The sequence below is a fragment of the Zalophus californianus genome, chromosome 15 (assembly GCF_009762305.2).
Source record: "Zalophus californianus isolate mZalCal1 chromosome 15, mZalCal1.pri.v2, whole genome shotgun sequence".
In the NCBI taxonomy this organism is placed as follows: Eukaryota; Metazoa; Chordata; class Mammalia; order Carnivora; family Otariidae; genus Zalophus; species Zalophus californianus.
Genome location: NC_045609.1, coordinates 65,595,830 through 65,610,152, shown reverse-complemented (window position 1 = coordinate 65,610,152; position 14,323 = coordinate 65,595,830). Strand labels below are relative to the sequence as shown.

At 39.4% G+C, this 14,323-nt stretch overlaps 1 protein-coding gene across 5 annotated transcripts in view; it reads left to right on the top strand.

Moving 5' to 3' along the window:
• The window catches only part of SORCS1 (sortilin related VPS10 domain containing receptor 1), a 562,053-nt gene that overhangs the window by 341,287 nt on the left and 206,443 nt on the right, over positions 1-14,323 (top strand). For all 5 annotated transcript variants that reach the window (XM_027596992.2, XM_027596991.2, XM_027596990.2 and 2 more), the window contains exon 4: positions 13,593-13,751. In XM_027596992.2, the coding sequence (XP_027452793.2) occupies positions 13,593-13,751 (159 nt within the window). The remainder of the gene's footprint in view (positions 1-13,592; positions 13,752-14,323) is intronic.

Genomic DNA, 14,323 nt, shown 5'->3' with positions numbered 1-14,323 from the left:
AAATTTGGACACCTTTGGTTAGGGGTTAATTACAGAGTGGCATATCCATACAATCAAATTCTATGTAGCCAATAAAATGTAATAACACAGGAGAATATTTAATATCCTGGAAAATGTTTGCAGCATAGTTTTAAAATGAGGAAAGCAGGTTAAAAAACAAAGTATCACATGGTACTCTCTCACTCTATAAATCTCTTTTCACTCTCTCCCTCTCTCCTTTCCTCCCCTTTCTTCCCCTGCCCCAACTATATATGTTTCTGTATATCTATATTTGCATAAAAACAAAGATTGGGAAAGCAAACAACACACGAGTGATAATTATCTCTGCCTAGTGATGGTTGAATGATTTTTCTTTTCTTTTCCCTAAGCACTTTTTGGGGCATTTTTCAAAGTTTACGGTAATGAATACATGTAATTCTTGCTCATATTTGAAGAGAAATACTAAATTTTAAAGCAAGATGAATAATTAAAAACCAAAATTATCGTATCTTTGGCACATTCATATTTAGCAAAAGCTAGAAACCTGTGCGGTAGCTTAAACACCTGGACTCCTATCACTAGGGGTGCTCTTTGTCTTCATCCTTTTATTCTGAATTGAAGGAATTAGGTCCAGTACCAGCTCTTTGTGAATTGAGGAAGCACCCGGGTTGAGGGGGCCCCCAGTAGCAAGACTGAGCTGCAGCCCGACAGTTAACGTGTGGCCTTTGGAGGAAAAGACCATGATTGGTGAGGATACTAAAGAAGAACTGGTCATTCTCATACCACCCAAGCCTAAGTCGAGAATATCTAAGAACTGCGAAGTAGCCAGTCACTGTTTCACAGGTGAGGCTTCACTTCATGATCCACATATTTGAGTATGGTTTCTAGAAAAACATCTTTTTTTTTTTTTTTAAGATGTATCTTTTTATTGGGGGGTGCGCAGAGGGAGAGGAAGAATCTCAAGCAGACTCCCCACTGAGTGTGGAGCCCAACGTGGGACTCTATCCCAGGACCCTGAGATCATGACCTGAACCGAAATCAAGAGTCCAATGCTTAATCGACTGCACCACCCAGGCACCCCAAATGGGTTTTAAGACAGGCTTTACTTTGGACATGTGTCCCTAATTTAATGAAATCCTTCATTGGGAGAATTATTTAGATTGAAGATGGAAGAGAGGTTTCTATTAAGTTAGCAGGAGCCTGTCTGACAGTGGAAAGGCTGCAGGGGTGAGATAAGAAGAATGATCTGACCTCGGAGAACTATTTCATGTTCAGTGGAGAGCTTAGCACACTTCAGTAGTTCCAGAAAGTGTTACTATATCATAGTAACATGAATTAATTGAGATATATTTTCATGACCCTGGGGTCAGAGAAAGGTCAATAATACCTGGTATATTCTTTTAAGGAAAGTGTGGGTCTATCCGTGAGTTTGAAGATTTTTTTTTTCTTTCATTAAATGTAATCACTGTTTCTTGTTTATTTTGTTTGTTTTTAATTTGCCCAGTTACCTACTTTTGTAATAATTTTTCTGAGGATTTCAGATAAAGAAATGACTTCAGATAAAGGATGACTTCTAATTTACTGCCCAAACCATACATTTTTGAGTGTCAGGAATAATATTTATGATGATACAACATGACTAAACCAGGACTGTCCCAGACAAACTCTGACATATGTTCACCCTATCTAGGATTCATTCAGAGAAAGCCAAATTGACTGTGAGCTGTCATATGGTCAAAGCAGCTCCTAAATCAACATCAGCCAACTTTGTAAATGATTCTATCTTTATCAGTGGATTTGACTCATCATATATATGAATCTCAGTCTAAAAATGCTTTTGCACAGTCACAAAATAGAATGGCACTTTTATAATTGGATTGTATGATAGCACCTTGATTAAGAATCAGTCTAATTGTTAAGGGTGCTAACTTCTGAGCAGTTGTGATGACAAGACTCATAAATGATATTAGTTCAGATACATAAAAGATCATGTTGTTTGCAGAGGTACAAAATTTTTGTTCTTTTTGAACGCTTTTTTAAAAAAAGATTTATTTGAGAGAGAGACAGCAAGTTCATGAGTGGATGGCGGGGGGCAGAGGGAGAGGGAGAAGCTGACTCCTCACTGAGCAGGGAGCCTGACACCGGGCTAGATCCCAGGACTCTGAGATCATGACCGGAGCCAAACGCAGATATTTAACTGACTGAGCCACCCAGGCACCCCCTGAACACTTTTTTTTTTGAGAACCCTTTTGTTCCTTTTGAATAGGGGTGCTATGAAATACCACCATAGTCAAGAAGGCTGATTTTTTGTGGTTATTTTCTTAAAGCGTGGATTCCCCGTTGGTAGTAACTTGGAGCAGATGAGTGTTTTATAGGGTTGGCATAGTATCAGTAGGAATTGAGTTATATAGCAGGATGCATATAAAATAAAAAAACATAAAAATTTTGGATGGTTTTATATGGGCCTGCGCCATGATAAAAATTGATATATCTGTATGTTTCTGGGACACATTTACCATACAACCATTCACCCTCAGACCCAAATTGCCTTTTGTTTTTTTTGTTGGCCCAAGGTTACCTAAAAGTCAGTTGTTTGTTTGTTTGTTTGTTTAAGACCCAAGGGAACAGTAAGTATTCTGCTTTCAATTGCTAGGCTGTATTGTAATTGATATAGGTGCTTTTGTTGTGAACATAAAGAGACAAGGACTATTTGTTCTTAAGAAACCCATTTTTTAAAAAGTATCAGATCCTTAATTAAATGATAGGATTATAATAGATATAGGCTACCTTAATAAAGACTTAATTATATACACCTTCATGGACATTAAACACATTTATCCTTCTATAATTTAATCTGGATATTTTATGCACCCTAAAAATCCACAGCCTGGAATTTCTTGACCTTGGGTCTCTTTTTTTTTTTAAGATTTTATTTATTTATTTGAGAGAGAGAGAATGAGAGACAGACAGCACGAGAGGGAAGAGGGTCAGAGGGAGAAGCAGACTCCCTGCCGAGCAGGGAGCCCGATGTGGGACTCGATCCTGGGACTCCAGGATCATGACCTGAGCCGAAGGCAGTCGCTTAACCAACTGAGCCACCCAGGTGCCCCTGACCTTGGGTCTCTTGATGTCTCTGTGACTAACTAACAATAAAAATCACTTGGTCTTCAATAAATGTTCACCTTGAATTGATATCAGATTAGAAATGTACAGCCTTCAAAAATTTTAAGGTAGCTGAAACCCAGTGAAAAATCTGACAACTTCAAGTCATGAAGTCATATCTCTGTCAGATATGCTATGATCACAAGACCTCACAATTCATACTGAGTGTAATAATAATAACAAACTTTTTATCATATCCGCTTACTTTTAATTTTAAGTGAAATAGTACAGAACATCGTTGTCATCATGTATCTCCAAGATGGCTGCCACCAATTCTTGCCACCCTTTTGTATGCGTGTGTATGTGTTCTTCTTCCCTTAAGAGGTAGAGTCTATTTTTCCCCTCCCTTTACACCTAGCCCAGAATTGGTGACTTGTTTATCCAATCAAATGTGGCAAAATGGATGTCCTGGGACCTCTGAAGCCAGGTCATAAGAAGCATTGCAGCTTCCATGTGAGTCTTGAAATACTTGTTCTTGAGACACACTTTGAGGAAGCCAGCCACCAATGAAGAAATCCAAGAATCATAAAAACACAATGCTTTGTGAAGTTCAAACCACATGGAGAGAATGCCCTTCTATGTAGAAAGAGAGAGAGAGGCTCAGGCCAGGCCAGATACATCAGTGAAGAAGCTGTCTTGGAAGTTGAACCTCCGGTTCCAGCCCCACAGTTGACATCACGTGGACTTGAAACTAACTGCCTAGCTGGGCTCTTCCCGAATTCCTGACCCACAAAACCATGAGCAAAATAAATAGTTGGCTTAAACCACTGTTCTGAGGTAGTTTGTTACACAGCAATAAGTAAGTGGGACAGAGGTCCTTTTCTCTTTACTATATTGTATCAGTTCTGCTGTTTATGAGATGCATATTTTGAGATGAAATTAGCCCAAGATATAGAACTACCTAGAAACCACAATCATGAAAAAATAAAAAAACGTCTTAAAACACCGCACTACTATATCACCTGCTCTGACTTGCTCGGACCGAAGGAAAGGAGGAAAGTATAGAGGAAAAGCAGCAGATAATGTAATTACACTCAGGGGCATGTCAATTAAGCACACTCACCCTTTTCTGCCTCTTGAAAACAACTTGAAATGATCAGTGTCTGTCTTTAAATAATTGAAGGACTAAGAAAAAATTTGACATGAAGCAGATCTCTTTGTTAATAGGAGGTACTTCTTCCTGGATGTTCCCCATCAGCGCCATTTTCCTGGGAGCTTTGTGGTAGAGCTGCAGAGACTATTCTCACTTCACTAATCTGCAAATCCTGTTTGAGAGAAACCCTTGGTGGTCTCCACAGTCTTCTCAGGAAAGCTTTAATAGCCAAATGCATTAGCAAGATCTCGTGTGGCTGAGACTTCATTAATCTTCCCCGATCCACCCTGGTATAGTTGCCCATTTGCCATGAAGCATTAATGTAAGTAAGTAAAACTAAAACATACTTGTCAGGATGATGGTACAAGTAAAGCAAGGAATGAAGACTATGGATACATTCTGTCCACTCATTTTTAGAATAGATTCATTCCTAAGGGCTCTTCTTTTCATTCTCTTGACTTTCAACTTGATATTTATTCAAACTCTAAAATCAAATGCACAACTTAGAGATTTAACCAAAAATGGTGTGTCCCTCACCTAAATCAGTGTTAAAATATACCGATAGCTTCTCTTTCTTGCTCTCTTTTCCTCCTCACCTCTTCTCCTTTATCATTTCTGGTGGAATAAAGAGATTTCTTATCATTAAATGAACATCATTTCTTGTAAAGTTTCCCATGAGCAAAGAAGATGAATGTCCGCCTCTCCCAGCATTGCCGCTCCTTCTGATAGTAGCTAACATTTTAAAATGATGTAACCTTTGGGCATTTATAGATCTTTGGGGATTTAAGAGATAAGTTACTCTGGGACTTGTAATGCCCATGGAAGTGTGTTCTGATTGAGTTTGAGCAGAGGCTATGGGATAATGCTGGGATTTTTAATGAAGCTCAAATATTCTCAAGGTATCTAATCAGTCTCCATAGTGGCTGCAAGAATAAAAATGTTTCTCAAATTTGTCCATCATTCTCTTCCTCTAAAATGACATTTTTAAAAAACCAGAGGATACAGTGCTAAGCATTAATGAATATTCCATATTCCCTACTATCCCCTTAGTATGACAATAGCTATTTCTCTGGCAAAGTGACTTTTTTACATTTGATCTTAGCCAAAAGGCCGAGAAGCGATGGCAAAGTGACTTTTTTAGATGCCAGTTAGTCATATGATCTGTTTCCTGGAAAACCAGTTACACTGGGATGACTCTTATTGGTTTTAGCATACATTTCTTGGAGAATTCTTTTATGAGGAAATGTTTGTTTCCCTACCTGTGCTATTATTACGTCAGAGCTTTTTGCTCATTTCTGTCATATTTTTGTAACCCATACTTATGACAAAGCATAAAACCAGGCTTCTGGAGGAGAGATGCTAGAAGGATGAGGAAAAGAAGGCCAGGGCCATTGTGAAAAATCTGAGTGTGAAGCAGGTCTGGGTATTTTGATTTCATAGATTTATATTTAAAGGCAAAAAATTTTTAGAGCCAGGAAATTCTTTATTGCTGTAGGAATATCTTACCAGTCATTTTGTTATTGGGAGTCTCCATTACCTAGCACCTAATTCCTTACTGCCAACCTGCTTTTCCCATCTAGGCAATATTTTTATGAGATATTTGCAATACAGTCTCTCTCTCTCTCACTCTGTCTCTCCCCATCCCTCCCTCCCCTTCCTCTCTCTTGAACTCAACTATCACATTTTTGCAAAACATATAGTACTAAATGTGCCATTTTTTGTGAAGTAATGATAGTAACATTAACACAAAACAGTATTGCTTTCACACAGATGATCTTATGTAATCTACACATAAACCGGTGCGGTGTATGCCGTAGATAGCTTTAGCACTGACTAGCTGTGTGACCTTGAGCTAATTGCCTCATTTCTCTAAGCCTTATTTCCTCATCTGCCAAATGGACATAATATCTACCTGAAGTATTTTTAAGCAATTTAAGGAAGTAATATTTTAAAGTTTTAGTAGAGTGTTTGGTATACAACAGATGCTTAATAAATGTAAACATTTTTATAGTATCACTACTCTCAACAAGAAAACAGGCTCATGAAAAGATTAAGTGAGCTATGAGCTCTTCAAAGTGGCATAACTGATATATAGCAGAGATGAAACTCAAATCCATCTTTGGAGTCAGGCCCCGTGTTATTTCTTGTGATTATAGTATATATTTATAGTTTGTTTTTCCTTCTTCTCCTGACATGAATGACCTTCACTAAACACACACTCTTTCTTTGTCTTCTCTGAAGAAGTACACACATTCACGGTGACATTGACTAGGGTGAGGTTTAGGATTTGGTCATGGCTTTGGTCTGTAGTTTGAGATCCCCATGCTCAGCCCTGCAGATCAACCCTCCCATATCCATGATCATGTTTCCTTTGTGAGAGGGGTCAGTTTCATCCTCAGTAATGGAAGCAAGGACTTACCATGAAATGCTATTTTTTAGTTTGAGATTGTCTAAGTTGAGTCAAAGGAGAGGATTATGTTCAGTAGTTCCAAGAGAAATAAGAAACCTTGTTTTTGTGGGAGTGGGGGGCAGAGAGAGAGGGAGAGAGAGAATCTTAAGCAGGCTCTGTGCTCAGTGCTCAATCCCACAACCCTGAGATCATGACCTGAGCCAAAATCAAGAGTTAGACGCTTGACTGACTGAACCACCCAGGCACCCTAAGAAATCTTTTTAAAGCTTTCTTTTTTTTAAGTATTTTTAAATTTTTTATTGTTATGTTAATAATCATACATTACATCATTAGTTTTGATGTAGTGTTCCATGATTCATTGTTTGTGCATAACACCCAGTGCTCCACGCAGAACGTGCCTTCCCCAATACCCATCATCAGGCTAACCCATCCTCCCACCTCCCTCCCCTCTAGAACCCTCAGTTTGTTTTTCAGAGTCCATCATCTCTCATGGTTCATCTCCCCCTCCGAATTCCCCCCCTTCCTTCTTCCCCTCCTGCTATCTTCTTTTTTTTTTTCTTAATATATATTGCATTATTTGTTTCAGAGGTACAGATCTGTGATTCAACAGTCTTGCACAATTCACAGCGCTCACCATAGCACATACCCTCCCCAATGTCTATCACCCAGCCACCCCATCCCTCCCACCACCCACCACTCCAGCAGCACTCAGTTTGTTTCCTGAGATTAAGAATTCCTCATATCAGTGAGGTCATATGATACATGTCTTTCTCTGATTGACTTATTTCACTCAGCATAACACCCTCCAGTTCCATCCACGTCATTGCAAATGGCAAGATCTCATTCCTTTTGATGGTTGCATAATATTCCATTGTGTATATATACCACCTCTTCTTTATCCATTCATCTGTCGATGGACATCTTGGCTCTTTCCATAGTTCGGCTGTTGTGGACATTGCTGCTATAAACATCAGGGTGCACGTACCCCTTCAGATCCCTACATTTGTATCTTTGGGGTAAATACCCAGTAGTGCAATTGCTGGGTCATATGGCAGCTCTATTTTCAACTGTTTGAGGAACCTCCATACTGTTTTCCAGAGTGGTTGCACCAGTTTGCATTCCTACCAGCAGTGTAGGAGGGTTCCCCTTTCTCCGCATCCCCGCCAACATTTTTTAAAGCTTTCTTTATTGAATTGTGTTCCAAGGAGTGTAACCCATACACTCTAATTCCTGGTGAACCTCACTCTTTTTCTGTGTACTCTATAGGATTGGGCAAAAGGAGTATAGCTTATTGTTATGTAATAATTAATAGGCAGTTTTCTGACAGGGCTAGTAAGAGACATGTGAAGGACTGAAATTGTAATATATACTTCTTGAAAATTCTTTTTCTTCCCTAAAGAGTCAAAGCCTTTGGGTCAGCATTAAGAGAAAAAAAAAAAAAAAGTTTAAAAGTAATCTCACACAATGAACTCTTTAGAATACAATGCCAAAGTTTCCCTGTAATTTCATTGAATCAGCTTTCAGGTCAGGAGTAGATGGTCTGTTGCCCAGACGTTCTTGTGGTTTCTTGGTATTGAATGACCTGATTTTGTGTTAATGAACATGGATTGTGCATTAGATGAGCTTCACTGAATTTGGGGGGGGAGGGGGGAGTGGGATTTAGGACAAGTGATTGCACACTGAGTCCACCTTTCTACAGAGTCTATCAGTGTATACTTATTTGAACTTTTTTTTTTCCTATTTAATCACTTGCCTGTCCTTTTCTTGCTATTGTTTGTACTTCAGTGATTTTCTTTTCTTGGGTCATTCTGGGATCCTGTATAACTTTCCCTAATACTGTCCTCCAAATAGTAGCCAATTGATAAGCACTTATTGCTCTCACCTTCTGCTCATCTGGGAAGGATAAATGCTCAAGCCTCACATTGGGAATAGGCAGGTTTTCCACCTACATTGATCAGCAAATTATTTACTTGCTCTCATTCAATTTTACTTAATTTGTTTTTAATATTGAAGTGAGAGGTTTACAAATAGCCTCTTATAGTGTTTATAGATAGATTCTTGTTTAAATATAGTGGTTAGATAACTGGAGTGCCCAGTTGCTACTACTGATATTTTTCTTTGCCATTGTCATTATCATTATGGAAAGTATTTGTTATGCACCTATGATACAGGCATCTGGATCTGAGTTAAGCCTTAAGCAAAGCAAGAGAGATATCCCTAGCATATTACCTCTTTGTGATTACAGTCCATGAATGACAAGGGGTAGACAAATGAGCAAACAAGTAATGAACAACACATAAAATAAATACTCTGTGATTTAGGACCAAAGGAATGGTAGGGAAAGGTATGTTCCTGGAGGTGGTGAAGCTGCCCCTTATTAACTCCCACCATGTCTAAAGAGGTAAATGGCAGAATTCCAAGAACAACACACTAGGAAAAGAATCTGGAAAACTAAATAGTAGCAGTATTCCTTAGGGAGGAATGTCCTCAGTAGGCACCTGGAAGGATCAGAAAGAAGACTGCCAGGCAACCTTTCGTAGAATTACATCATGTAGCTGTATGTTGAATCTGGATCAAGTCAAAGAGAGTAAAGATGCATTTAATTTCTGATGACACTGTGTTGTCAGAAGGACTAATACCAAAAAAAGGGAGAAGTGACATATTTTAAATCTATAAATTGCATTTCATGTTCATTTGTCACCTCTAGGAAAAGCAAATAAAGTTTCTTCCTTCTCCCAAAGTGGATGATGAATGATTGCTTAGGATTGGGTGGCTGGAGCCTGTGTCGCCATTATTGACTTTCTATGGAAAACAATTCGTTGGCAGATGCAGTCAGTGCAGTGTCTGCACACCCTGCAAGGCATAAGTAAACTGGTTCTAATCACTCATGGCTGATCTGAACAGAGAATAATTACTTTCCTGTTGAAGACACACTCTTCCCCTTGTCTCAACCCTCCTTTGCCTCCAAGTACAACAGCAGGGATTTGTTCCAGAGAACTCAGACTCAATGTCACAAGGGTCCATGGACTGCTTTCAGCCAAAGTCAGGTATGAAGAGGACTCACTCACTCACTTACTGATTTGTTCATTCATTTGTTTATTTACAAAGATGGACGGACCTACTATGGACCACGCTTTATGCCAAAGACCCCTCTTCTTAGAGAGCTCACTTGAGGAATTGTGCAAAGTTTAGATTCATGCCTTTTACAGAGTCCTCCTAAAATTCTCTCCTGATCATATTCTAGAATGCAGAGGATTAAGCATGCAAAGCCAGAATAGGACAGAGAGCCAGAGTAAACCAGCAAAACCAGGGATCATTGAGCATGTCTAAGAAATGTAATCTGTTATTTTTTGAGGAGTATTCCCTAACTTGAAGGTACTATTTTGATAATATTTCCCAGGAGAACACCGTCTTGAGAAGATAGGACTTTATTTATAAATGACATCATTTACGTCTAAAGATTGGATCACATTTATTTTTACATTGTTTCTTTTGCTCAGATAGGTTACACAGTTTCTGTTTAGATCTTGTTGAAATTCTTTATTGTTAACTTATTTACTTTTAATAATCTTCAAAAGAACACAACAGGGGTGCCTGGGTGGCTCATTCGTTAAGTGTCTGCCTTCAGTTCAGGTCATAATCCCGGGGTCCTGGGATCGAGCCCTGCATCGCGCTCCCTGCTCAGCGGGAAGCCTGCTTCTCCCTCTCGCACTCCCCCTGCTTGTGTTCCCTCTCTCACTGTGTCTCTCTCTGTCACATAAATAAATAAAATCTTAAAAAAAAAAAAAGGACACAACAAACCTAATTTATTTAGGAATAAATTACTAAAGAATTTGAATTTAAAGACTGAAATAATAAAATTCCATTTATTGAGTTAATAATTTAAGTACTTATTGACATTCAACCACTGCACTGATTGTAACCTAATTATGTTGAAGGCTGTGATTAAGTAATTGAAATACATTGTACACAATGGTACATACTCGTGTGTACATGCATTTGTGTGTTTATGGTTCATTTGGAAATGAACATGGGTCATAACATTAAATGGAAAAAAAACCAATGCATCCATGATATTATATAGAGATGTGAATAAAGAAGTAGAGGGGAGCACACACATGGTTTGACTTGTTGAAGGAAGAGGGTCACGAGCAATTTATTTTTCTTTTATTTTGAATTCTGCTGGCAGTCCTACAAAGTTTGTGCAATAAAAAATGGCTAAATAAAAATGGATCCAGATTGACCTGTTTGTTTTGTGTGGGTTTGAGCAGAGATTTGAGAGAGGAACCACTGGAAGGTTTGTGTAATTCAGATCCATCTATAAATCTGACAGGGAGACTTTCCTGACAGCTTCCATCATTTCCAGAATGTCAGATTTTCAGATAGAGGGTTTCAGGTGAGGACTATAGAGCGAAGGTGAGATTTTGGTCTACATATTTTCAGCACTCAGAATAAAAAAGGAAGCCATGAGTGTTGTTTATTCAATATTAAGTATCCATATGTTTGAAAATATTTGTGTTATTCTACCTTTCCTCATCTAGTATTATCTGGAAGCAGAAGATCTCATATAGTCTGCTAACTTGGAGCACATATGCACATATGAGTATCAAAAATATTTTAGATGACACATGAAAATCAGCTTTATTTGAGGATATTCTGTGGAACTACTGTTTTTATTTTGATGAAATAGTCTGCCAGGAGAAGCAGGTGGTGAAATCTTCACTCATGGGAATAAAGGAAAACATATTTTGGTTAACAGGGAACTAGAAAATCAGAGGAGGGAAAAAATCACCTTGCCTGACATAATGGATGCTCTATAAAATTGAACTGCTTCATTTTATTATGGAAAGGACTTTTTGGCCATAGTGCCAAAAGGTTGTTATATATCCTTGTTAATTGTGGCTGGAGACACAAAGCAATGTGATCATTTGATAACTTATTTGTTATTTGGAAAATGACAGCTTTTATGTGCCAATAAATATGAAATCACCTGGAAGTATTGTTGTGAATTTAGGAGCCATCTGAACATCCTTGTTTAATGCATACACTAGATTTTAATGAAGGGACATGAGTTTGTACTTAGTAGATTACCTGGTGGTTCTGCCTCAGCCATCTGATGAGCGGACACTGTCTGCTTAGTGAATGAGAGACAGAGAAACCTATGTAACCCTGTCACAATTTTTGGTTGGTAGACAGTGGCTTCACTGGAACATGGAATGAGGCAATTAGTCTCCAGTTTCGTGTGTGCTTTTCATCTTGTCCAGAGTGCGGCTGACAGCCAGGATTCCACTTACTCACCGCGTCCCGTTCTCCTCTTCACGAAGGGGCAGGTTGAAGGAGTGGCAAGGAGCCTTGAATCCATCCTGGGTTACATAAACACAGTTCAGTCTGCGTGTTTCTGGTGTGCGCTCTTCATGTGCCATTTGCACTGACAGGACACTGCTTTCAGAGATGACACTAACTATTCTGAGGTTTTAATGTGATTGCCTCCAAATGCTTGAGAAAGCCCTGTGTGTTTGTCTGGCAGGCGGATCTTTTATGACATGGCTCTTTTTTTTTTTTTTTCCTTCCCTCTCTCTTCTTTTCCTGGAACTGCCGCATCCTTAGCTGGCAATCTTTAAACCCTGGGCTGCAGCGATTTCTCTTCATGCGGCCCCACATTAAGCACATCTTTCATGCTTCTCCAAACCAAACTCAGAAAGTGCCAATTAATAAGTTGATGGGGAAGAAGTCAGTGGGTAACATTAAGGCCACCTGTCTGGAGACATTAGGTGAGCATTTTGACTGAGTGAAAGCAGACCTGCGGAGAGTCAGGAATGAGGTACTTTATCACACATTCCTAGAGGCATAAAATGAGAGAATAAAAAGCAGTTTCCAGGGCAGCTCCTCCATCTTGTTCCTGTTGTGGATGGTTTCCATTGCTCTGGCCATGGTTAACCGTCCTGACAAGAAAGTACAAAGCATCTGAAGCTGTAAATGTGTCCACATTTAAAGCATATTCTTTGGTCAGTAGGCTACAGACTGAGCAGGACACCCGGCTACTCTTTCCAAGGTGCTCCCACTCATACCCGCTCAGACTGTTCTGGGCGTCTTTCTACTTCCGTGTGACGACTCTGAAAACTCTTTTCATTCATTCATTCATTTACTTATTCATTCGTTTGGAAAATATTTATGGAGTCTATAAAATATGCTGGGTGTTACTCTAGCTGCTGGGAATATACCTGTGGGGCGGAAAAAGAGAGAAATATCCGACATCCCTATTCTCATGGACCTCATGGACTAGTAGGGAGTTATATAGATGATAAGCAAAATAAAAAAGGAAATCATAAAATAGGTTAAAAGGTGACAAAGTCGCCTTTATACAATTTCCAGAGAAGGCTTTAGAAAGCCCAGCCTTTGAGTCAAGACTCAGAAAATCAGCCTGAAGGTAGGATGACATACGGGGATAGTGTTGATGTAAGTAAGAGGGCTTATGGTAAGAGAGAAAAACCAGTGGAGCCCATTCTATTTCTGTTTCTTTCCACCTTAACCACAACAGATATGACAAGCCTTGCTCTTTTATTTCTCCAAAATGGAAAGTAGATAAGGCACAATACGAAAGAGGACTGGGCTTAGGGAAAGAGTGGGACATATTTTAGATTAAGGAAATAACCTCGGGAAAAAAAACAAGGAGCCCCGTAGAAGAAACTAAAATGCACTCCTCTGTGCCCTCTTCCTTCCTGGCACCTTGTCTGCCTCTTTGAGGTTTTTTTTTTTTTTTTTTTTTTTTTTAATAGTTTCATGGCGTTGGTCCAGGAGAACAAACTGGCAAAGTCAAGGTCCTTGTTTGACCAAACATTCTTTGCTCCTTTTTCCTCTCTTTCCAAAAATTTAACTTGTTTCTAAGTTTTGTAAATTTGTAAACTTAACTTTTTGTTGTTTTCTTTCCCCAACAATTCTTGGCTGCAGATTATGTTACTCACAGACCCGGAGATTGAGAGCAGCTTATTGATCAGCTCGGATGAAGGGGCCACCTATCAAAAGTACCGGCTGAACTTTTACATCCAAAGCTTGCTTTTCCACCCCAAGCAAGAGGACTGGATTCTGGCATATAGCCAAGACCAAAAGGTAAGCATGATTACCTTGTTTGAGACAACAGTGCACGGTTTTCCAGGGAGCAGGCCGCTAGCTAATTATCTCTACATTTCTTCTCGGTGGTGACTTTTGTTCTGTGCAGTGGCCTGAACTCTGAGCCAAGGGGTGAGGGGGCAGCAAGGAGGATTTCAGGGTGCTTGCTTGAGCTGTGTCAACATCTGAAACAGCGTATAAGGGAAAAGCCTGACACGGAGGAAGACATGGTGGAGAAGCAGTTCTTAACCTAGATGCTGCAGGCCATGAGGAGCTCCCAACATCCATGGAATCTGAGACTGCTTTGTGCATGTGTAGATGTGATTGTTTTTCTGGATAAAGGGCTCAGGGCTTTTCTCAGAGCCTTATAGGGAAGGACAACCCTGAAAAGGTGAAGAGCACTAACTAGGGATTTGCTAAAACAGTGAGAGAAATGGCCAGAGGAGCGATAATAATGTCCATAGATAGTATTATTCAGAGTCAAGTAATGTCAGGATTTGTCTGCTCTTGGTGGTTGCATTGAAGGAGAAGTCTACTTTTCAAGAAAGCATCGAATGAGGTTGTGTGTACAT